Source organism: Eschrichtius robustus, chromosome 12 (genome assembly GCF_028021215.1).
Source record: "Eschrichtius robustus isolate mEscRob2 chromosome 12, mEscRob2.pri, whole genome shotgun sequence".
In the NCBI taxonomy this organism is placed as follows: domain Eukaryota; kingdom Metazoa; phylum Chordata; class Mammalia; order Artiodactyla; family Eschrichtiidae; genus Eschrichtius; species Eschrichtius robustus.
The window spans coordinates 77,193,716-77,218,357 of NC_090835.1; the positions used below are offsets into that span (position 1 = coordinate 77,193,716).

The window sequence follows — 24,642 nt, forward strand, 5'->3', positions numbered from 1 at the left end:
ACCCCTATAATGCGAATGTTGTTGCGTTTAATGTTGTCCCAGCGGTCTCTTAGGCTGTCTTCATTTCTTTTCATTCTTTTTTCTTTAGTCTGTTCCGCAGCAGTGAATTCCACCATTCTGTCTTCCAGGTCACTTATCCGTTCTTCTGCCTCAGTTATTCTGCTATTGATTCCTTCTAGTGTAGTTTTCATTTCAGTTATTGTATTGGTCATCTCTGTTTGTTTGTTCTTTAATTCTTCTAGGTCTTTGTTAATCATTTCTTGCATCTTCTCAATCTTTGCCTCCATTCTTATTCCGAGGTCCTGGATCATCTTCACTATCATTATTCTGAATTCTTTTTCTGGAAGGTTGCCTATCTCCACTTCATTTAGTTGTTTTTCTGGGGTTTTTTCTTGTTCCTTCATCTGGTACATAGCCCTCTGCCTTTTCATCTTCTCTATCTTTCTGTAACTGTGGTTTTTGGTCCACAGGCTGCAGGATTGTAGTTTTTCTTGCTTCTGTTGTCTGCCCTCTGGTGGTTGAGGCTATCTAAGAGGCTTGATGGGAGGCTCTGGTGGTGGGTAGAGCTGACTGTTGCGGTGTCGGTCAGAGCTCAGTAAAACCTTAATCCACTTGACTGTTGATGGGTGGGGCTGGGTTCCCTCCCTGTTGGTTGTTTTGCCTGAGGCAACCCAACACTGGAGCCTACCCGTGCTCTTTGGTGGGGTTAATGGCAGACTCTGGGAGGGCTCACGCCAAGGAGAACTTCCCAGAACCTCTGCTGCCAGTGTCCTTATCCCCACGGTGAAACAGAGCCACCACTCGCCTCTGCAGGAGACCCCCCAACACCAGCAGGTAGGTCTGGTTCAGTCTCCCCCAGGGTCACTGCTCCTTCCCCTGGGTCCCGATGCACACATTACTTTGTGTGTGCCCTGCAAGAGTGGGGTCTCTGTTTCCCCCAGTCCTGTCAAAGTCCTGCAATCAATTCCCACTAGGCTTCAAAGTCTGATTCTCTAGGAATTCCTCCTCCCGTAGCCGGACCCCCTGGTTGGGAAGCCTGACGTGGGGCTCAGAACCTTCACTCCAGTGGGTGGACTTCTGTGGTATAAGTGTTCGCCAGTCTGTGAGCCACCCACCCAGCAGTTATGGGATTTGATTTTACTCTGATTGCGCCCCTCCTACCGTCTCATTGTGGCTTCTCCTCTGTCCTTGGACGTGGGGTATCCTCCTTGGTGAAGTCCAGGGTCTTCCTGTCAATGATTGTCCAGCAGCCAGTTGTGATTCTGGTGCTTTCGCAAGAGGGAGTGAGAGCACGTCCTTCTACTCCGCCATCTTGGTTAATCTCCTCCTTACTTCTCACATGCGTGTTTCTTGATGTGGGTCTATTTTTAACCACTGTGCTAGGTACTTGGTGGTTCTTTTAATTCTGTAGACTCATGGCCTTCAATTCTGGGAAGTTATTTTGAAAATTAAAAAATTTCCTCCCTTTCATTAATTTATTTTGCTACTTATTACTCTCTGGTGTTCTGTCTTAATTGACTTTAATTTCATTGCTAGGAGATTTTCCGAATTTTATCTTTTTTTAAAATTTCTACTGTCATATTTTTAATTTCTAAGAGCTCTTTTTTAAATGTGTTCAGTTTTTAAACGTCTCATTTAATTAATATCTTTTTATTCCTCTGAGGCTGTTAATGATGGTTTTGCTTTGTTTTTATAAGTTTTCTTTTTCCTGCTCAGTGTTTAAGTTTCATTTATTTGTTTTGTTCTCTGTCTTTCATATTAGATATTTCCTCAAATACCTTTTGATCTTGTTCTTTGCCTATATCTAGGGAATAAAGGTAGGGCAATTAAAAGCTGACTAGACACTCCTTGGGTGTGGGTAGGACCCCTTGACTCCAGACTTTCCTGTGGGCTGAACTGGCTGGGATGTTTTTTTTTTTTTTTTTTTTAAATTTTAATTTATTTATTTTTGGCTTCGTTGCTGTGCACGGGCTTTCTCTAGTTGCGGCAAGAGGGGGCTACTCTTCGTTGCGGTGCGCGGGCTTCTCATTGCGGTGGCTTCTCTTGTTGCAGAGCACGGGCTCTAGGTGCGCAGGCTTCAGTAGTCGTGGCGCGTGGACTCAGTAGTTGTGGCACACGGGCTTAGTTGCTCTGCGGCATGTGGGCTCTTCCCGGACCAGGGCTCGAACCCGTGTCCCCTGCATTGGCAGGCGGATTCTTAACCACTGTGCCACCAGGGAAGTCCTGGCTGGGATGTTTTATTAGGGAGATTTCTTTTAAAATTGTTTTACTTTTAAAATATATTTATTTATTTATTGAAGTGTAGCTGACTTACAATACTGAATAAGTTTCAGGTGTACAACATAGTGATTTGATCTTTTTATAGATTATATTCCATATAAAGTTGCTGTAAAATGTTGGCTATATTCCCGGTGCTATACATTACATCCCTATAACTTATTTATTAGGGAATTCTTATTTATTTATTTATTGGCTGCGTTGGGTCTTCGTTGCTGCTTGCAGGCTTTCTCTAGTTGCAGCGAGTGGGGGGCTGCTCTTCACTGCGGTGCGCGGGCTTCTCTTTGCGGTGGCTTCTCTTGTTGTGGAGCATGGGTTCTAGGCATGCGGGCTCCAGTAGTTGTGGCACGTGGGCTCAGTAGTTGTGGCGCATGGGCTTAGTTGCTCCGTGGCATGTGGGATCTTCCCGGGCCAGGGCTCGAACCCATGTCCCCTGCATTGGCAGGCAGATTCTTAACTGCTGCACTACCAGGGAAACCCTATTCCAGAACTTCTGACATGCTAATGTTAGGTTGACAGAAGGAATGGAAGTATTGAATTCTGCCACAGCTCAGTATTCATTTTCTCTCTTGGTTTTCATTGAGAAAAATGTATAAGAATTCGGCCTGTTTCAAGATTTGTGTAGTAGGACCAGAAGAGAGGAATTTGCTCTTCTGTCTAAACTGTTAAAACATGCTTCTTTATCTTCTTGTTAATCAGGAAGCCCAAAACCTCATGGCTCTGACCAACGTGGACACCCCATTAAAAGGTGGACTTAACACCCCTTTGCACGAGAGCGACTTCTCAGGTGTGACTCCACAGCGGCAGGTTGTACAGACTCCAAACACAGTTCTTTCTACCCCATTCAGGTACTGTAAATAAATAACTGTTTTCTGTTTTAGAAAAACTTGAATCCGAGGACTTGGACAACATGTTTGCTTTAGAAATGCTGGCAGAGAATGGAAATAAGTGTTTAACTTGCTTTTTGATTTCTCCTCACTCATAGTAGCAAATAACATTATAGTATCCAGGAAATAGTCAAATACCAAATGGAGCTTCCTTTCTTTTTCAGGGTTTCTGGTGCTATCACCTCGTTTCTGAATACTTTTAATCTGATTTAAAAGAGCAGATCAATCCATTGTTAATGATGATTTGGCGAATTTTATAAAAATTCTAAGCCTTTTTATGTATGTATTACTGTTGCTTTTCCCCCAACATTTTATTGTGAAAATTTCTAACATTCAGAGAGGTTGAAAGAATGGTAAAGCAAGCATCCATATACTCACCACTCAATTCTCCAGTTAATATTTTACAGTGTTTGCTTTAATCACATATCCGTCCATCAATCTATCTTATTTTTAATACATTTCCAAGTAAGTTGCAGGTATTAGTCCATTTCACCCTGAACACTTCCTCGTTGTGTATATCATTAGCTAGAGTTCAGAGTTCAGTATTTGTTTATACTTCTTTTGTTTTAAGCTACTGTTTTTAAAGAAGAATTTTTAAGATACAAACATTATAGAAGCAATTTGTATTAAAATGGAATTTGAGCTTTTAAGGTTAGAAATATTTAGGGTTTACTTTTAATTTTAAAATATGTCCTCCTACTGGTTGTTAAGTATATGAAGACTGTTAACAATTGCACATGACAGCAGGATCAAGAAACATTGGCACCCAAAACCTTATATAAAAAAAAAAAAAAAAGGCTTTGAACAATTAAACTGTAAGGTGCAAAGTCTATGGCTTTTATTCCTAAGAGAGTTTCTTAGCCGTAACTCAGAGCTATTCATATTTAGATGTGATTCTAAAAGCCTGGTGTTTGGTTTGCAAACAAAATGTAGAGGGAGGAAGTATTTCAAGTATGCACATCTATGATGATGATGATGTGATAGCCAACAGCTACAGGCAGGGAGGAGACAAATGATAAGTTGAAGATACTGAACTCAAAAGGAGTCATTTGGGATCTTGATTGTGGTGGCCAACTTCTCTGCCCACTGTGTGTTCTCAGCCACCCTGATGTGTCAAGAAAAGGTTGTGGGACTTCCCTGGTGGCACAGTGGTTAAGGATCCGCCTGCCAGTGCAGGGGACACGGATTCAATCCCTGGTCCAGGAGGATCCCACAAGCCGCGGAGCAACTAAGCCCGTGCGCCGCAACTACTGAGCCTGCGCTCTAGAGCCCGCGAGCCACAACTACTGAGCCCACGTGCCAGAACTACTGAAGCCTGCGTGCCTAGAGCCCGTGCTCTACGAGAGAAGCCACCGCAACTAGAGAAAGCTTGCACACAGCAACGAAGACCCAATGCAACCAAAAATAAATAAATAAAAATAAATACATTTATTAAAAAAAAAAGGTTGAAAAATGTTTGGTGGACCTAGTTATTAATAAGGTAAGAAAATATCAGATGTAATGACTTTATTTGAAGTTATTAGAATAAATATACTGTGTGTAAATACTGAGTAGCTGAACCAAACCTTTATTTTAACCTAGAGGTCTAACTAAAAACCAGGTAGGGAGATGGAATTTCTGGAATCTTTATTTCTTTTCTGTTTTCCTTGTAAAATAATTTATGTGAAAAACATTTGAAAGCACGATCCAAATAAAATTGGCACTTTCATTAATTGGAATTTCTGTCTTTCTAGAACTCCTTCTCATGGATCTGAAGGGCTGACTCCCCGGAGTGGGACAACTCCCAAACCAGTTATTAACTCCACCCCGGGTAGAACGCCTCTTCGAGACAAGTTAAACATTAATCCCGAGGATGGAATGGCAGATTACAGTGATCCCTCTTATGTGAAGCAGATGGTACATGTCAATTCCCTTTTAGTATTCTTTTTTTTTTTTTTTAATTATTATTATTTAGTTTTGGCTGTGTTGGGTCTTCGTTTCTGTGCGAGGGCTTTCTCTAGTTGTGGCAAGTGGGGGCCACTCTTCATCGTGGTGCGTGGGCCTCTCACCATCGCGGCCTCTCCTGTTGCGGAGCACAGGCTCCAGACGCGCAGGCTTAGTAGTTGTGGCTCACGTGCCTAGTTGCTCCGTGGCATGTGGGATCTTCCCAGACCAGGGCTCGAACCCGTGTCCCCTGCATTGGCAGGCAGATTCTCAACCACTGCGCCACCAGGGAAGCCCTATGGTTGGTCTTAAGGTAGGGAAGAAATGGAGATAGAAATTAAACAAAATCTTGTTTCAAATCTGAAGTTAGGGGTCATTTTTCTAGAATTAAAATTAGGCTAATTACTTTTTAGAAACTCTTACACAATATTAGTTGCATATTTTAATGTGTATGAATTGAGAAGGACCAATTTTTTTCTACAGGAAAGAGAATCTCGTGAACACCTCCGTTTAGGGTTGTTGGGCCTTCCTGCCCCTAAGAATGACTTTGAAATTGTTCTACCAGAAAATGCCGAGAAGGAACTGGAAGACCGTGAAATAGATGATACTTACATTGAAGATGCTGCTGATGTGGATGCACGGAAGCAGGTGGGTGATGACTGTTACATGTCTCAAGATCTCTACTTAAAAGTTCTTTCAGTATTAAAAAAAATTACACTGAAGAAAATTACTTACATCATTAATAATATTCACTCACATAGTTCATAATATACTTAGAATATCTTGATAGGTATTCTTAAAATGTATAATTATATGGATAGCCATTTAAATATCCTGTCAAATTCATTATGCTTCTTTAAAATACATATAAGTAGTCTTATAGACATTGCTTTCACTCTAGCCAAGAAAAGATGTTATTATCAGTCTTAAAAACAAGTACATCTTGGATTGGTTGAGTAAATGGTTTTTCGTCAGTGTAAACTAATAAAAAATGTGGCTTTGGATATGTAGCGAGCGTCAGAATAAAATTAGTAACACCTTCTACTAATACATCTTCTAGTTAATTACTTTCTCATTTGCGCATAACAACCAGGTGATGTAAGTAGGGTAAGTGTCAGCTTCGTTTTAGAAATGAGGAAACAGGCTCAGGTGAATTAAGTTAACTTCCTCAGGTCTTGTGGCTGGAAACTGGTGAAACTTGAACTAAAACTGAGATCATGTGACCCACTTCAGGCATTCTTGCTGCAGTCCATTTCAGGATGGTTTTAGAAATTGAATAATTTCCCGGGGTTGGATTGAGAATGGCATCAATGGAAATCGTTTTAGAGGGAAACCACATGAATGTGCTTTTTGGTGGGGAATAGATGATAATACTTTATGTGTTTAGTTCTCTTAGCTATTTTGAGTTACATTTACTCTCAGAACTGGTTTGCAGTTCTAATGTGTTAACCCACATTATTCATAATTTAAGAATCAGGAAACAACACATTCATTGGCTGGCTTTTTAAATTAAAAATCAGTAGCTTTTGAGGTGGAAGGGAAAGGTTGTGTTGCACGAGGGATAATTGGAAGCATCCCCTCTACATTTAGGATTTGATTTAGACAAGAAAAGAATGATTATCTGATGGAGGGAGCCATGTAAATCTGGAGAATGCTCCTGGTAGACGTTGGAAGTTCTTAGTTTCTACTGTAACAGGAGAAAGAATAGGCTGATTAATTTTAGTGGCCTTATATTGCCTTTCTACACACTTAACACAGATTCCTACAGCTTTAGCTCTTGAACATACACATTCTTACAGACTAAAGTGTTTTCAGCTTTACTGAAATGTGTCAAATACTGTTTAGCTGCAAAAATGGTTTTTAAAATAATTTTTTAGGCCATACGAGATGCAGAGCGTGTAAAGGAAATGAAACGAATGCACAAAGCTGTCCAGAAAGATCTGCCAAGACCATCAGAAGTAAGTATTAGAATTTCTGGCTTAGGAAGTTTTAAGTTTCTTTTTATGTGATTGATGTTTTTTATATTATAAAGTCTATAAAACGACATTTCATCTACTTTCTGGAATATAGTAAAGCAGTTCCCAGATCCAGTCTTTGAAATGCTTCACTGGTACAAATACGAATTTTAAAAATAAATTGATTGATGATTGATTGATTGATTGGCTGCGTTGGGTCTTCGCTGCTGCATGCGGGCTTTTTCTAGCTGCAGCTAGCGGGGGTTACTCTTCGTTGTGCTGCGCCAGCTTCTCATTGTGGTGGCTTCTCTTGTTGCGGAGCACGGGCTCTAGGTGCACGGGCTTCAGTAGTTGTGGCTTGCAGGCTCTAGAGCACAGGCTCAGGAGTTGTGGTGCGTGGGCTTAGTTGCTCTGTGGCCTGTGGGATCTTCCTGGACCAGGGCTCAAACCCGTGTCCCCTGCATTGGCAGGCGGATTCTTAACCACCGACCCACCAGGGAAGTCCCCAAATAAGAATTTTGAAGAAAAAAAGAAAATAATTTCTTTTGAAAATGTAAAACTGCTTTAGGCATACATCGGAGATATTGCAGGTTTGGTTCCAGGCCACTGTAGTAAAGAGAATGTCACGCAATAAAGTGAGTCACACGAATTGTTTGGTTTCCTTGTGCATGTAAAAGTTATGTTTACCTAAACTGTAGTCTTTTAAGTGTGTAGTAGTAGTATGTCTAAAAAAAAAAGTACGTAACTTAATTAAAAACTACTTGATAGCTAAAAAACGCTAATTATCATCTAAGTTTCTGAGCCTGAGTTGTAATCTTTTTCCAGTAGTAACATTAAAGATCACAGCTCACCATAACAAATAGAATAGTAATGAAAAAGTTTGAAATATTGCAAGAATTACCAAAATGTGACACAGACACAAAATGAGCAAATGCTGTTGGAAGAATGGTGCCAGTAGACTTGCTCAACGCAGGGTTGCCACAGACTTTGAGTTTGTAAAAAAACACACTACCTACAAATCACAGTAAAGTGAAGCCCAGTAAAATAAGGTGTGCCTGTATTTAATTCATGCTAGTAGAACTAATAACGTTAGTATGTTGCAGTGACATGTTTAATAATTGTACTTGTTTTAAAATTTTAGGTAAATGAAACTATTCTAAGACCCTTAAATGTAGAACCACCTCTGACAGATTTACAGAAAAGTGAAGAACTAATCAAAAAAGAAATGATCACAATGCTTCATTATGACCTTCTACATCACCCTTATGAACCATCTGGAAATAAAAAAGGAAAAACTGTAGGATTTGGTACCAATAATGCAGAGCACATTTCCTATCTGGAACATAACACTTATGAAAAGTTTTCCAAAGAAGAGCTGAAAAAGGTATCATTGAATATTTCTGTCTCAAGATTTAAGTATTTGTTAGATACCATGTATCATGGACAAACATTAACATATTTTCCCTTATTGATGTTCATAAGCAACTGAAATATATGGTTAAGAGATAAATATTCATATTAAGTGTTATGCAAAGGACATACCACCCCCCCCCCACCCCTTCCCACGTTCAGTGGCAGGCCTTTATCAGATAAACACTGGCTGTGATGGCAGAGTGTTGTTGTCTCATGGGTGTATGCCTGATTGATAGTTGCTACAGTTGCTATTTTCTGTGTTTAACTCTGCTGTCTCTGAATAGGGTGGAATGCCTTTAATACTTAAACCTCACTTATTTAGAATACTATGAAAAAACAAGAATATATTAAAAGTATTTACAGATTAAATCTTTCACCTATTCACAGAAAGGAAATATTCACTGAATTCATTCCCCTGACATGATTTCCCCCTACCCTTTTGGATAAGGAAATAAAGAAATGTTTTGTCTAAAGTCTGTCCTGCCTCTTCCTCCATATGCATTTTATTCTTTCTGCTTTGACAGAGCAAACAGCTGTGATTTTGACTAGAAATCTGTACAGTGGCATAAGATAATAGAGTTAGTTTCATGGTTGGAAGCAGAGTGGTCATTAGCTTAAAAGTCTTTTTTCTTTAGTCTTTCGCCCTGAGGGGCAGTGATAGACCCATCCATTATAATGGGCTAACTTGGGAGAAAACCAGTAAGGTTCCTTTGTCTGGCTTCTCTCCTGCACTTTCCCTCTCTCCTCTCTTTTTCTTACTTTCTCTTTTTCTTATTGCATACGTGATACATGTGTATTATAGGACTTTTAAAAAGAAAATAGAGAAAGGAAGGAGGGTTTAGATTTGTGTTTGTTTGCCCCTGATTCATGAGTAATTTTGACTTGCTGCCTTTTAGTAAGTGCCATGGAAGCTGTCCTCTGTTGAGTGCCTGCGCTTTGGCAGGCACATTCAGTCACCGAACCGGGTGAGAATTAGACAATGAACTTGATGCTTGAACAGTTTCCTCTTTTTAGAGTGAAAATATGAGGGGAAGATGGAATTTAGGAAATAAATTTTCCTAAATTTGTTGTATATATGGAAACCTGAAATAAAGATCACGTTGTTGCTAATAGAGATTCTATAAGGGACAAATTGTAATAAATTTTTTGATAATAATATAAGTAGTGCTTTGGAATTATTTGAAACGATTACACAGTAGTTTAAATATCCTCCCATATTTTATTTATCTATCTATAGTCCCCTTTGTTCCGAAGAATTTGAAGCAGCTATTTACTTAGCAGATTCTTTAGGGACGGTTTAAATAGAACTTAGCTGTACTCTCTCCTAATTATTATAAGAGCTGAATTTGTAAATTTTTACTGTGTACAGTTTCAGAGTGAAATACCATTTCTCTGATGATACAGTGCCTGATTTTCATTAAGTGTGTTAAAATTGGTTTGTTTCCATTATTTCCCCTAAGAGGTATTGTTTAAAAGTATCTATTCCTTATCTTCTAGAGACTTGATTTTCCATTTTTTTGTTTAAATTTTTTCATATGCTGGTTATTTATCTTGACTTTATGTATTTTGGCCTGTGTTTATTTTCTGATGTTCCTGGAGTGATTGAAAGCTTTCTATAAAGCACAAAAAGTAATTGTCAGTTTTTCATGAGCCATGAAGCAAAGGGCTGGAAAAAGTTCATGTGGTATGTTCATGGAGTCTGTGTGTCTGGTGTTGGGCTGGCTCTTTGTGTATACTGTATCACTTAATTCTCATAACAAACATGTTAGGTATTATCTCCACTCTACAGATGAGAAATGGGCTCACAGAAGTTCAGCAAGTTCAGATAGCTACTTAAATGCTAAATCTGTGATTGGAGCCCACGCTTGTCCAGCTCCATCCTCATTCTGTCATCTTAAACCGTATCTTTTCTAGTGAACAGAAGCTGGTCTATGACCCATCATTATTTGATTTGTGCCTCCAGTCTTATTCTCTGGCAATGGCAGGGACATTCTTTCAGATGAGAAAAAAGGCAGGTGTCAAAAAAACGCCTACTTCCCCTTCACCATACTGGGAAGTCCAGAGTGTAGCGGGGGATGGTAGAGTGGGAGGAGCACCCGCACGTGTTGGTGCCCAAGCATTGGCTTGGGTGTGACCTTGCCTTGTCCGCTTACTAGTGTTGTATTTTTGAACAAGTGGTTTAACCTCGCTAAGCCTTAGTTTCATCAACTTTAAAGTGAGGTTAACGTTGACTGCTTTGTAAGGGTGGTGTGCTGTTTGGAGATAAAGTAGGTAAAACTTCTCAGTTCAGTTCCTGGCACATAGTAGGTATCTGAGAAATGGTAGCTGCTATTACAATGAGTGAAGGCAAAGGACGTTTACATTATCAGGGATGATAATGGATGCTTGGCTTTTCAGATCAACCTGCATTGACTTCTAGGCTTCTTAATTCATTTTGCTTAGGTATTATAACCCCCTTCCAAAAAAAACAGTTAACCAGAGCTCATTGTCTTTGCCCAGAGGAGTAAAAACTAGTCTTTTAAAGCTTTTTGTTGATGGCAAGTATCTCTAGTACTCAAGCTTATTGTTACTATTATTGTGAACAGGCCCAGGATGTTCTGGTACAGGAGATGGAAGTGGTAAAACAAGGTATGAGCCACGGAGAACTCTCAAGTGAAGCTTATAACCAGGTGTGGGAAGAATGCTACAGTCAAGTTTTATATCTTCCTGGGCAGAGTCGCTACACACGGGCCAACCTAGCTAGCAAAAAGGACAGAATTGAGTCACTGGAAAAGAGGCTTGAGGTTGGTATCCTTTTAAAATTCTAATTTAAATGTACTTTGATTGAAATAATGAACCAGATAATACCACTGGAGACAACTTCAGAAAAATAGATCTAAGGTAATTGTTTTCGAATTTCTTGAGGAAAAACTACACTGAAGTGTTTTATCTTCCTTGGCCTTCTTCATTGGTTTTTCAGAACTGCTGGCCTTCGTGATGAAGAGTGCCCTCCAAGTTGACCACAGGTCAATCAGAACCTTTTAGATGTGGGGGCAAAGAGCCAAGAAGTGAACACTGGTCACTCAGAAGAGTGTAGAGCAGTGCTAGAAGAGCAATGCAGTTTTCTCTAGGGGGGATCTCAGTGTACCAGGGAGCTTTCTTTCTGTAGCCAGAAGGGCACACTTACAGAACTTTGGTACCTTTCTGCTCATCCTCGGATTCCTGTCAGTTTGTTACAGAGAGAGCACTGAGCTGGATTATCCAGACAATGGCTTCCGTGATTTTTCATGTCTATGAAAATGTTGAAACGTACTAGATGGGAGTTTCATGGCATGTGGTCTCTTAATATAGTCTGCATGTTTTGAATTCCAGAATCTGTGTATGCATTTTGCCAATGGTATGTAAATTGTGGTTCACAGACCGCTAGGCTGCCTTGTGAATTCTTAATGGTGGTCTTCAGGGATGTTTCTGAGGCCAGCATATCTTGGGATGGGAAGGAGAAAGGGGTGCTTCAGGCAATCAAAGTGGCCTCAAATTCCGCTTATGTGATTACCAATTTCTCTGCAGAAAGTAGATTTGGAAATATTTTTATTTGGGGTTAAAATAAAAAAATAGTAAAATCACTTAGGGGTGTTTGGGGCTGCGTGGGGCTAGGGAAATGAACTGGAAAAAGCGATATCCTATTAAAATTAACATTTTTGATTTTACCTTTAAGGTCACATGTATAGACCCTAATGGTAATGCCTGTGCACATCTTTTATCATTTAGTGGGAAATCAGACTTTCTGAAGTAATTCTCATCTGGGCTGAAATTTTAGCAATCCAGTGCTGCTGGTTACTCTAGCTGTGTTACTAACTTCCAGCAGGGTGTGCTGTTGCTCTGTGTTTTAATTCACAAAGTCAGGGAAAGTAAAAAGAACATCAGTGGTTAAATTTAAGTTATATTTTCTGTTATGGAGGCTTCATTTCTTAAAAGTGGTAGTTAGCAGTGTAATTCTGATCTAAGGTCAGTATCATAATTGATTGGAAAGCTATTTGGAAAGCTTCCTGTAACACTTATACATAAATACTTAGGTCTCTCACTTAGTTTGAAAATCTCATTTGAGGTGGGTAAACTCTTTCTTCCTCAAGTGGTAAGGACATTTTGTGCTGCTTAAAATATAAAAAAAAGTTTTTCCCTAAATCTCATTTACTTTGTTGAGGCACTAACTTTCATGACAGCAAATAAATGTGTCACAAAGTGAGTGGTGCCATAAAGTACAGTAATTTTTATTTCTGTGTTGAATTGGTCTTGTGAGTTTTGAAGGGAAAAATACAGAGAGAACCACTGCTGTTCTTTTGGAGATTTATTTGGGTTGTTTATAAGCAACCATTAAAAACATGTGGTTCTCTTTGTTCAGTTCAGTACCAGGAACTGAAATCTTCCGTTGAACTATTTTTGCTGAAGGATTGGTGATTTTGGAAGAATATTCATAAAACGGTCTGAAGGAATTTTTCTTTTCTTGACTCCTGGATAACTTGCTTTAATGTTTACCCAACTAGTTACTTTTAAAGAACACGTAATCAAATCCTTTAATTTAGTAAACTATGCTTATTTCAAACGAAAGTTATTAAATCTTTAAAAAGAAGAAAAGAGACTCAAAAACCCAAATAAACAAGTCCCCCATTTTATTTGTATTCATTCCCTAATTCAGAACTAGGTTTGTCTTAGCTTATTTTAGTTTTTGAAGACACAATTCTCCTGGTTTGAAATACATAAATATTTTATTTCAATTGTAATTCTTTCATCATTTCAGTTGATTGCTAAATTATAAACATTATTCAAAGTTTGTTGTGGGGAAGGAACTCCAGTTGTATTATATAAACTAAAGGCTGTACTTAAATTATCCTTCCACTCTTAGGTTCAGGGAGGTATGCCTTGCTGTGCAAGCACAGTACACCATGGCTGCCAGTGTGTTTGAGTTTTGCTGCCATGAACTCTGGAACAGTGAATCTAAATTATGGCCCTATCACAGCGTATCAAGCAAGATGAAATCCAGCTTTGTCGTGGTTGGTGTCTCCTAAATGGATTAAAAAAATATGCCCCGAGGTTTATATTGGAGCTAGTCTTTGAGCCATTACTCCTGATTAATATTTGAAACTTAGAACTTAACCGAAAATCCTTAAGATACTCATTTAAAACTAGTAGAACCATCTCAGATTTTATGTAGAATGTTGTGGGTGGTACAAGGAATCTGTTAAATAAATAGAATCAGTGTAGTTGCAGGTCAGAAGTAAGTGGGAAAGACTTCTGAATTGTAACCAAGTCCATGTATTTTATTCTGCTTGGGAGGTAGAATTAATTTCAGGACCTTACCAGACATTTGTGTGTAAAATAAGGCAGCAGCTGCAAACAGAAATGACACCTAATATCAGAAAAGGAAAAGTTATAAAAACATAGCATGTTGAGGCCATTTAAATATGGCAGCAAAAAGCCCTGTTATTTGAATAGCTTTTAGGGTATTATGGGTATATGGTAGGCGGGTAGAGTGATTGCTCTTTATAGTGATACCGCAGTTAATAAGAAAAGCTTAACTTCTGTTCAGTGTTATGTTTTTAAAAAAACAGAAAAAGAGGGATGGCTATAACTAGAAAAATTTTCATCAAGTGGTTAAAAGTAAAAAGCTTTAGTACTTTATTTAATCACACATTTAGTGAATGTTAACTGAGCATCTACTCTGTGCCAGCCCCTGTACTAGGCCCTGGGGATATAGCAGGGAACGAGGCAGATGAGCTCTTTGCTCTTGTGGACTTCACGTTAAGGGTTTTCCAGATAAATGGAGAAGAACCTCATTTTCCGATGCCAGATAAATGAGTCATTACTGTATTTGGGAAGTGCAAATAGAATTTGAAGTGTTCTAATTTGTTTCCACTTTAAGTGGAAATAGGAAATCGTCTGAAGACATAATTATTTTGAGTGAAATAATTTCCAGTAGGTGCAAAAGTGAAATGAGAAGTCTGAATTTAGGCCTGCCATTAAATTTAATAGTATTTGAAATAGTATCTAAACTGCTGTGTTGAGGAAGTTTGGCTGAAAAGCAGATTTTGTCATGTTAGCTGTAAAAATGGAAAGGCTTTCCTTAGAGGTGGAAACTAGGTCCAGGGGTAATACTTCTCCCTGTATTTTACTGGCACAGTCAATTTAGTCAAGAAATACTATGTAACATTGACTTCTTGGAAATAAAGTAACTTAAAGAACACAGATAACACATTTAAAATCCTTCTCAGTGTATTTGTAGAACTCTTTTTGGGGACCCCTGACTTTACGGAATGGTTATATTTCAGCAAAATTGGCTGCACAATGGATCTCATTTTCTCAGTGACTTTCATTATAAAGTTAGATATTTTTACACAGGAAAAAAATTCCCTTAATACTTTAAAGAGTGAAAACTTAGGGTAGGGATTAAGTTGGTGGGCAGTTCGGGGTGGAGGGATTATATGTTGTATCTCAGCAGGTTTGCGCTTATGTTCCCTTGTGGGTGTGTGTGGGGTGGCATGTGGTGGCAGGAGACAAGTCCCCAGTACTCTGGAATGCTCTCATTCTTAAGTTCTGCTCTCTGCCATGGCCCTTAAAGGCATTAACAGATTTCTTGGTTGTTTCTACTAAGAACTCTGGGAGCTGGACCAGAGATCTCCTATGATAAAACTGTGTTGCTTTTGTTATGCCTCAATGTTGAGTTGAATTTGTTTCGTGCAGTTTATGAGTTTCATTTCCTAACTTACGCAAATGTAAAATGCTCTCGGCATTGCTTTATTGGTACATTACTGTTCTTGGAGATGTGTTTAGTAAGGTTTTGCCTTATTGCTTAGCTTGCTTTGCAGGGATGCAATCTGATGGTTGCTAACTGATAGATGCTGACAATAATCACTAAATTGGACCTGCATCTCATCAATATAGAGATGGTTCACTGCTAAAACTTAATGCTAGTGAACAGTATAGAGATTAAAGGAGAGTCACTCGTGGTCTCTTGTTTGCAAACATTTTGGTGGCTGAACCACATCTTTACTGCTATAGGATCATATTGTGGAATGATGGACTAGGAAGTGGAGCTGCCATTAACTATATTTATTTTAGGTATCCTGAAACCTGTTTTTCTAGTGGTATAAGGTTATATTCTGGGTCCCCAAGCAAGAATTTCAGTAAGGGATGCTCTTAATGTTTCTGAACCTCAGTGTAACAGACTTTAACTGAAGACAGTATGGAGACCCAAGGATTATGTGTTTACTTTGGAATTACTTAAGCTTAGTAACCTTAACAAACTTAGTGAGTTTGAAAGTAACAATTACACTTTTATAAGTCCCATACAGCCCCCTTTTGTAATGACCCGAGGAAACACTTATGGTTCCACTGATTCATCTCCTGGGGACCATCAGTTTTCCATTGGTCTCTGGCCAGTCTTTTTTAGACAGTTTCTCTTCTATGCATTTAAAAAATAACATTTGTAGGCTTTTTTTTTTCCCTAAAAATAATACCTGTACTTTGTAGAAAATTTCAAATAAAAAAAAAATAAAGAGAAAAGCCTACCATTCAAATGTAATCACCTTAAACATCTTGCGGTGTGTGTATGTATAAGATTAAATATGATAGAAAAAGATGAATATATGAGCATCTACACATATTTATGTGTGGGTGAAAGGAGGAAGGCCTTTAAAACTAAATTGGGATCATTTAATAGTATAATATTGTAAGTATCATTAAAAAAAAAACATCACTTGCTCTCTTTTTAAAGTCTGTTGCAAAGGATTAGCTTTGGTGAAATCTGTAAATAATTATTCTAGTTACATTCTGCCCAACTTCTTAAAAAGTTGTCAAATAACCTTTTTTGCCCATAAGAATTTCTGAGATGTTTGTTTTCCTGTAGTCTTACAGCTTGTTAAGAATAAAAGAATTAGGAATTAAAAAATATAAGCGGGGGAAATGCTTTTCTCCAGTGTCAAACAAAATTCTTATAAGTGGCCTATGTACAGGTTAATGTCTAAATCAGGGAAGGAACGATGGGCAAATTCATTAATTGAGATCTTGTTTATGTGTGTCTAGAATAATTTGTTTTTCAGTGAACTGTCTGGTGACATTAAGCCATTTAGCCCCACAACTTGACTTTCTTCAGGCATGTTTGCATTTCAGGGGCTGAGGCAAGGAGGACATCTGGTGTATTAGCTGTGGTGTAGCCTAATGTGTTGGACTTTCAAGTGGGACACAACTGCATAGCTTCATCTCTTAGTGACTCCGTGGCCTAGAGCAAGTTACTTACCTCTCTGGGTCTCAAATTTTCTTACCTGTAAAATTTGGGTGTGTAATAGTTTTTTAGTCTCATGGAAGTGAGAGTTTGAGATAATGTAAGATTAAATGAGATACTGTGTGCCTGGCAGTTGGCAAGTTTTAGTGAGTAGGAGTTCTCTCCCATGTTTCTTAGATTCATATCATTCTTAGTGTTAGCTAAATTAGATTAAATTGATATTTATCAAGTTATTCACCTTGAATAACAGGCTGGGTAAGTTTTTTGTTCTCTGAATTTTGATGAATGTCTGAAATATGAGACATGGGTCAATTTTAGGAGAGAGGTTTGAGTAATACTTAAAGGCTCAGATTTTGTTTAATATAAATGAATTTTACATAATTGTGGATTTTAACATTTCATATGTACATTTTGGTATGTTGAAGTAGTTGACATAAATTTTAATGTCTCCCTTATGTTTCATTGTACTGATGTTTCATAGTTTGTGGTGTATGGTCTTAACAAAATAGTTATCCTTTAGAGTAGATATTGAATTTGAATTTTTTTAAAAAAATTAATTAATTACTTTATTTATTTATGGCTGTGTTGGGTCTTCGTTTCTGTGCGAGGGCTTTCTCCAGTTGCGGCAAGCGGGGGCCACTCTTCATCGCGGTGCGCGGGCCTCTCACTGTCGCGGCCTCTCTTGTTGCGGAGCACAGGCTCCAGACGCGCAGGCTCAGTAATTGCGGCTCACGGGCCCAGTTGCTCCGTGGCATGTGGGATCTTCCCAGACCAGGGCTCAAACCCGTGTCCCCTGCATTGGCAGGCAGATTCTCAACCACTGCGCCACCAGGGAAGCCCTGAATTTGAATTTTAAAAAACCTTTTATTATGGGAATTTTCAAATACAAGCCAAAGTCGACTAGTGTAATGAGTCCTCACGTGTTATCACCCAGCTATGACAGCCACTCTTATTTCATGTTATTCTCCCTCTCCCACTGTTTGAAACAAATTTCAGACATCATATCGTAAAACAGAATTATGATGCATGAAATTCGTCAGCTTGGTCCCCCTACACGTTTGTATTAGATATATTCTCATTCATCTCCTCTTGAACTTTATGCTTTTATTTTGGATGTAGTCAGCTTTAATTATATCAAGTGTTGCCCTGCTTTAAAATCCTAATAGTTATAGTGAACTTCATTTAAGATTATTAGAAATTTTGTGCTGATACATATTTAAGCACAAACTTCCATTATAATCATATTTGGGAGGCTTGTCTGGTGACACGTGAACAAAGTATTTAATCCTAATTCCATTACTAACTTTGTTAGATGTTTTAAGAAGACTTTAAAGTATATCTCTAAGTGCAGTTAAGGATTTGAAAAAAATGATTTTGACAACTTTTGGTAAATCAGCTATAAATGCAGTGGTTTGAAAATCATTTTTTCGAAGAACTTTTGGTAAATCAGCTGTAAGAGGCAGTGCAAGCTCCTTAAGCCAATACTGTTTTGTTCAAAATAAGTTGTCCTGCAGGGCAGTTGCTGATGCTTAATTGTAGTTTTTAAAAGGGCTTAGAAATATTAATCTGATTAAACCTGAGTCTGGTTCTTCTCAATTCTGCATATTTTAAACAATAAGTTTTTATACTCTGTTGGACTTTAATGTTGTTTCTGTGTATGAATGTGGGGCGGGGGAGTTGGGGCTGATTTAAGGTGGTTCTGTTCCATACATGCATGTGCGTTTCATGCTTGAGATTTATTGGCTAGGAAAAGGCCAGACGTTATAGGTTAGTTTATTTTCCTCCTAAAATGTATCGAGCAGTCATAGGTTGAGCATTTTACAAAGTACTGTGTGCAGATATCTTCCTTTACGTTTTAACGATCAGATGGCAGATGTAAGATAAGTAAGCTAAAATTGAATATTAAAAGCTGGATTCCATTTCTTCTTTATATTTTTATACTAACTTATATAGCTATTTGATTTTTTTTTGTACTTTAATTTTTTGGTATAATTTATTACCATATTTGCTTGGAATCTTAGCACAATATTTGAGCCAGAAGATGTTAATAAAGCTTGAGCTAAATTAAATAAAATTGTTGGCATTAATAAAATTGTTGGCATTAGCAACTTTGCAGTTTTTAAATCTTTGGTGTTTTGGGAATAATAAATGACTCAGCTGTGTGAGGTGAGGTAACTCCCAGATACAAGGTACCAGTCATACTAAATGTGCCTTGATGACTAATTAAACACTTTCTGAGCGTATTATGATGTTATACCAAATTGGAAATTGGATTTCCATGGAGTGCAGTGTATAGCTAACTGAATTATCTTAACCAATAAAAATGATAATTTGTATGACTAATTTAAAAAAGTATGTATTAATTTGAAATTCTGTGCTGTTAAGGTTTTTGGAACGTGTATTCGAATCCACATGTGATTAGAATATCTAATGTTGGTATTCTTGGAACATGCTGAATTATAGTATAAGGAACTTGATGCAACTAACTTATGGATTTAGTTCACTTTTTATTGGGAATGAGGACTTTTTGGTAGGTCTAGTTAAAAGAAAACAGCTGACACATAGCTTCTGTAATGACAGTGGCTGAAACAGGATTCTCCATCCTTATTGCCTATTAGAATCATCTGGGGGCTTTAAAAATACAGTCGTCTGAGACCATTGAAATAAGGGTCTCTGGGTTTACAGCACTGGTAGACTTTAAAAGCTGTACGGTTAATTCTAAAGGTTAGCTGGGGTTGAACAGCATTGGCTTAAAAAAATGTGCTCCAGTACCGGTTACTTGGTGTGGTGGTCCTCAAGAGGCAAACTGCTCACTTACAAGAAGGAACAGCTGTTTTTCCTTGCTTTAGTCCCAGGAAGGGGATCGCCATCATTTTTAAAATTGAAGTCGGAATTTAAAGGAGGGTTTTAAAGTGTCATCATCCATAGTCCCTTGGTCCGTTAGAGAGGAGAGCAAAATGGTTAAACTCGTAGTACCTATAATAATTGTAATCAGAGCTAACATTTGTTGACTGCTTAACTTTATGTCACTTACTGGGTGGCTAAGGGCTTTTCTGTACATTATCTTAGGGTTCATAGTAACTTTTAGCAATGACTGCCATTTTACTGATGGAGAAAAGGAAATGCAGAGGTTAAATAACCTACATCAACTCAAAACAGCTGGGTGGCCGTGCTGTGTAGACAGAGTGACTCACTTCTCCACTCCACTGTGCTGCTGACTTGGCCCAGTATTTCCTGACTCTTAGAAGACAGATCATTGCTGTGGAACTCACTTTGATTTGTTATCTGTTAGAGGAAAATGGCTCTTTTATAAAGGACATTATTTATTCATGGATTTAGTCTTCAAGTGCTTTGCAGAGGAATAAAAGCTTATTAACTTTTATAAAATGCTGAAGATAGGAATTGTTTTAAAAGAGCTTTATGTAAATTAATTTTAGATCCATCTCATGTTCTTAAGGCGCACATGCAACGTGTCCCTTCCCTGCCATCCCCTCTGCCCTAGACTTATTTGACTTTGACTTCAGTAAAGTAAGCTGGAGATGGATAGGTATGAAGTACTACTTTTCTAGTAGAAGTGTACTTTATATTATGGGGAACACTGTGTTTCTTGGTGTTCTTACATATTCTAAAAAAAAAAAGGCATTGAGATTGACATGTTTGTTTTAAAATCAGACGTAATGCATTGAAGTGCATGTTTCAAAGTTGTTATCTTGGAAAGCTATATATGTCTTTTGGTGATTATGTTGTTCCTAAATATTTAAAAAAAATCCTGTGAACAGCTTTCTTATCAATATTTTGTATTTGACAATATTTTCCCATGGGACCATTTGTGCTTATCTCCCCCCCACCGCCACATTGAGTATTTCAGGAAAAAAATTGTCACACTGTCTCCCTTGTTACAGGGTGCTCTCAGTTACGTTATTATGAAGTACAGAGTATCATTTGGGTATATATTATCCTGAAACTACTTAGTTTTGATTGCTTATAGAAGTCACTTGATGGAATCAGTTTGGAGGGGGGTGGGGGAGGAACAGATAGACACAAAGAAATTAACAGAGATTTAATAATTATCCCTAAGGCTTTGACCTCACAATTTTAAGTGTTGTATGTTGGAAACAAGCATTTGCAGGTCATGATGAAGTGATAACATTGTGGGACGTAGAATGTACACCTGGAGAAGGCGTTATGCTAATGGGATTCTGCATCCCACATCTCCTCCCTTCTCAGCTGTCTCTCCTTGGACCCTCTAAGCTGGGGCTTTCTCTGCCCTTCTGCATCAGCTCTAGAGTTTTGTTGAAACCTTCTGCTAACTGTCCCTCTCCAGTTCTCTTGTGAGTTTATACATTTTAAATTCTTTTCACCTAATTTTAGACTCATCTGAGGAGGCAGCCCACTTGTGCTCAGTATACATATTTAATAGGAAAACTGTCATTTCTCTTAATTTTATGGTGTCTTTTTGCTCCTCAAAAATTATAACTTTTTTTTTGTTACCAAATGTGATATTCTCTTTCATTTATTTGGTTTTATGCCAAATTTAGGATTATAACCTTATAAAAATAATCTAGTAATTTTGTACTTTGAAGGGGTTATGTTTTGATCACAGCTTTGGTACATTGATTGGATATTATTCAGTTATTAAAAATGTGCTCGATGTATAATATATAGAAGTGCATTTTTGAGATATAGATGGTGAAGATGCATTGCTGTCAGTCAAAGTTGTTGCAGATTAATGATGGCAAACGTTATTTTTGGAGGTAAAGGTTAGTTTTCCCCATACTGTGAAATTCAAGCCTTCTTTGAGATTGAATCATGGGTGACGTTATTATGAATAATTTATTTGGGACTAACCTGTAAAACTGTTCAAGTGCAGGAGAAGCCCTTCTTAAGCCTAATTTTGTTTTGTTTTGTTTTTTTTCAATTTATTTATTTATTTATTTTTGGCTGTGTTGGGTCTTTGTTGCTGTGCGTGGGCTTTCTGTAGTTGCAGTGAGCGGGGGCTACTCTTCCTTGCGGTGCGCGGGCTTCTCATTGTGGTGGCTTCTCTTGTTGTGGAGCTCTAGGCGCACGGGCTTCAGTAGTTGTGGCACATGGGCTTCAGTAGTTGTGGCACATGGGCTTCAGTAGTCGTGGCTCCCGGGCTCTAGAGCTCAGGCTCAGTAGTTGTGGCGCACGGGCTTAGTTGCTCCGTGACATGTGGGATCTTCCCCAACCAGCGCTCGAACCCGTGTCCCCTGCATTGGCAGGCAGACTCTTAACCACTGTACCACCAGGGAAGCCCTTGAGCCTAATTTTGTATTAAGGTAGTTGAAGTATAAGAAACTCTAATGTATTTTTTTTTCTTTCCCATTATGATTTATCATAGGATACTGAATATAGTTCCTTGTGATATACAGTAGGACATTGTTGTTTATCCATTCTATATATAATAGTTTGCATCTGCTAATCCCAAACTTGCAGTCCATCCCTCCCTCCCCCGCCGCCCACCCTTGGCAACCACAAGTCTGTTCTGTATGTCTGTGTGTCTGTTTTGTAGGTAAGTTCACTTGTGTCATATTTTAGATTCCACATATATGTACGTGATCTCATATGGTATCTGTCTTTCTCTTTCTGACTTACTTCACTTAATATGATAATCTCTAGGTCCATCCATGTTGCTGCAGATGGCATTATTTCACTCTTTTTTATGGCTGAGTAGTATTCCATTGTATATATGTACCACATCTTCTTTATCCATTCATCTGTCAGTGGACATTTAGGTCGTTTGCATGTCTTAGCTATTGTGGATTGTGCTGCTGTGAACATAGGGCTGCATGCCTCTTTTTGAATTATAGTTTTGTCCAGATATGAGTGGGATTGCTGGATCATATGGAAACTATTTTTAGATTTTTGAAGAATCTCCATACTGTTTTCCATAGTGGCTGCACCAGTTTATATTCCCACCAGCAGTGTAGGAGGGTTCTCTTTTCTCTACACCCTCTTCAGCATTTGTTATTTGTAGACTTTTTAATGATGGCCATTTTGACCAGTGTGAGGTAGAGTTTTGATTTGCATTTCTCTGATAATTAGTGATGATGAGCATCTTTTCATGTGCCTATTGGCCATCTCTATGTCTTCTTTGGAGAAATGTCTATTTAGGTCTTCTGCCCATGTTTTGATTGGGTTGTTTGTTTTTTTGTTATTGAGTTATATGAGCTGTTTGTATATTTTGGAAATTAAGCCCTTGTCAGTCGCATCATTTGCAAGTAGGTTGTCTTTTCGTTTTGTTTATGGTTTCCTTTGCTGAGCAAAAGCTTGTAAGTTTGATTTGGTCCCCTTTGTTTATTTTTGCTTTTGTTTCTATTGACTTGGGAGACTGACCTAAGAAAACATTGGTATAATTTATGTCAGAGAATGTTTTGCCTATGTTCTCTTCTATGAGTTTTATGGTGTCATGTCTTATATTTAAGTCTTTAAGCCATTTTGAGTTTATTATGGTGTGAGGGTGTGTTCTAACTTCATTCATTTACATGCGGCTGTCCAACTTTCCCAACACCACTTGCTGAAGAGACTATCTTTTCCCCATTGTATGTTCTTGCCTCCTTTGTCAAAGAGTAATTGACTGTGAGTGTGTGGGTTTATTTCTGGGCTCTCTGTTCTGTTCCATTGATCCATGTGTGTGTTTTTTGTGCCAATACCATGCTGTTTTTTATTTATTTATTTATTTATTTATTTTTGGCTGCGTTGGGTCTTTGTTGCTGCATGCAGGCTTTTCTCTAGTTGCTGCGAGTGGAGGCTACTCTTTGTTGTGGTGTGCAGGCTTCTCCTTGCGGTGGTTTCTCTTGTTGCGGAGCACGGGCTCTAGGCATGTGGGCTTCAGTAGCTGTGGCTTGTGGGCTCTAGAGTGCAGGCTCAGTAGTTGTGGCGTACAGGCTTAGTTGCTCTGTGGCATGTGGGAATCTTCCCAGATCAGGGCTTGAACCCATGTCCCCTGCATTGGCAGGTGGATTCTTAACCACTACGCCACCGGGGAAGCCCCCATGCTGTTTTGATTACTGTAGCTTTGTAGTATTGTCCGAAGTCTGAGAGGGTTATGCCTCCTGCTTTGTTCTTTTTCCTGAGGGTTGCTTTGGCAATTTTGGGTCTTTTATGGTTCCATATAAATTTTAGGATTATTTGTTCTAGTTCTGTGAAAAATGTCATGGGTAATTTGATAGAGATTGCCTCTAATGTACTTTTGCTTTGAGGTAGTAGATGACCAGTTGTGCCTTTTTAGTCCTGTTATTTAGCCTGCTTTTCTCATGTGTGCTGATGTGATCTTCCCCGACCCCCAGATAAACAGGGGTCACATGACGACAGAAGCCAAGAGAGCTGCAAAGATGGAAAAGAAGATGAAAATTTTGCTTGGGGGTTACCAGTCTCGTGCAATGGGGCTCATGAAACAGTTGAATGACTTATGGGACCAAATTGAGCAGGCTTACTTGGAGTTACGCACTTTTGAAGAACTCAAGAAACATGAAGATTCTGCTATTCCCCGGAGGCTAGAGGTAACGTTATTGGCTTGCAGCATTGCTTAGAAAGAGAGCTCCAAAGAATAATCAGGGCTTTCTTCTTTTCCTTTCCTGTTCAGGCTATCTTTTGCAGTTGACATTGACTGGCTTTTTTTCAGTGAGAGCCTAAAGTTTTTGACTTTCTAGTCTAGAATTGCCTGTGTGTAGGTGGATAGACCAGGCCAGTTTTGGATACACAGGCTTTTCCTGTACTAATTTTTTGTTTTGTATATAGATGCACTGTGAAATGGAATAAGTAACCCTTGTGATTTTTTCCCCTGAAACTTAATTGCGTCCCATTCATATAGCTCTCTGAGGTACATTAAACCAGTGTCTTTTTGTTTTGTAATTTAGGATGCTGGGAATATATCAGTAGCTAGTCATCCCAGAGCATCAAGTTCCTTTGG

The 24,642-nt window shown here is 38.5% G+C and overlaps 1 protein-coding gene across 1 annotated transcript in view; it reads left to right on the top strand.

The window, feature by feature from the left end:
* The window catches only part of CDC5L (cell division cycle 5 like), a 49,295-nt gene that overhangs the window by 22,392 nt on the left and 2,261 nt on the right, over positions 1-24,642 (top strand). Inside the window, exons 9-15 of the mRNA XM_068558405.1 lie at positions 2,977-3,125; positions 4,898-5,060; positions 5,571-5,735; positions 6,965-7,045; positions 8,184-8,426; positions 11,041-11,238; positions 24,020-24,232. Of these exons, the coding sequence (XP_068414506.1) occupies positions 2,977-3,125; positions 4,898-5,060; positions 5,571-5,735; positions 6,965-7,045; positions 8,184-8,426; positions 11,041-11,238; positions 24,020-24,232 (1,212 nt within the window). The remainder of the gene's footprint in view (positions 1-2,976; positions 3,126-4,897; positions 5,061-5,570; positions 5,736-6,964; positions 7,046-8,183; positions 8,427-11,040; positions 11,239-24,019; positions 24,233-24,642) is intronic.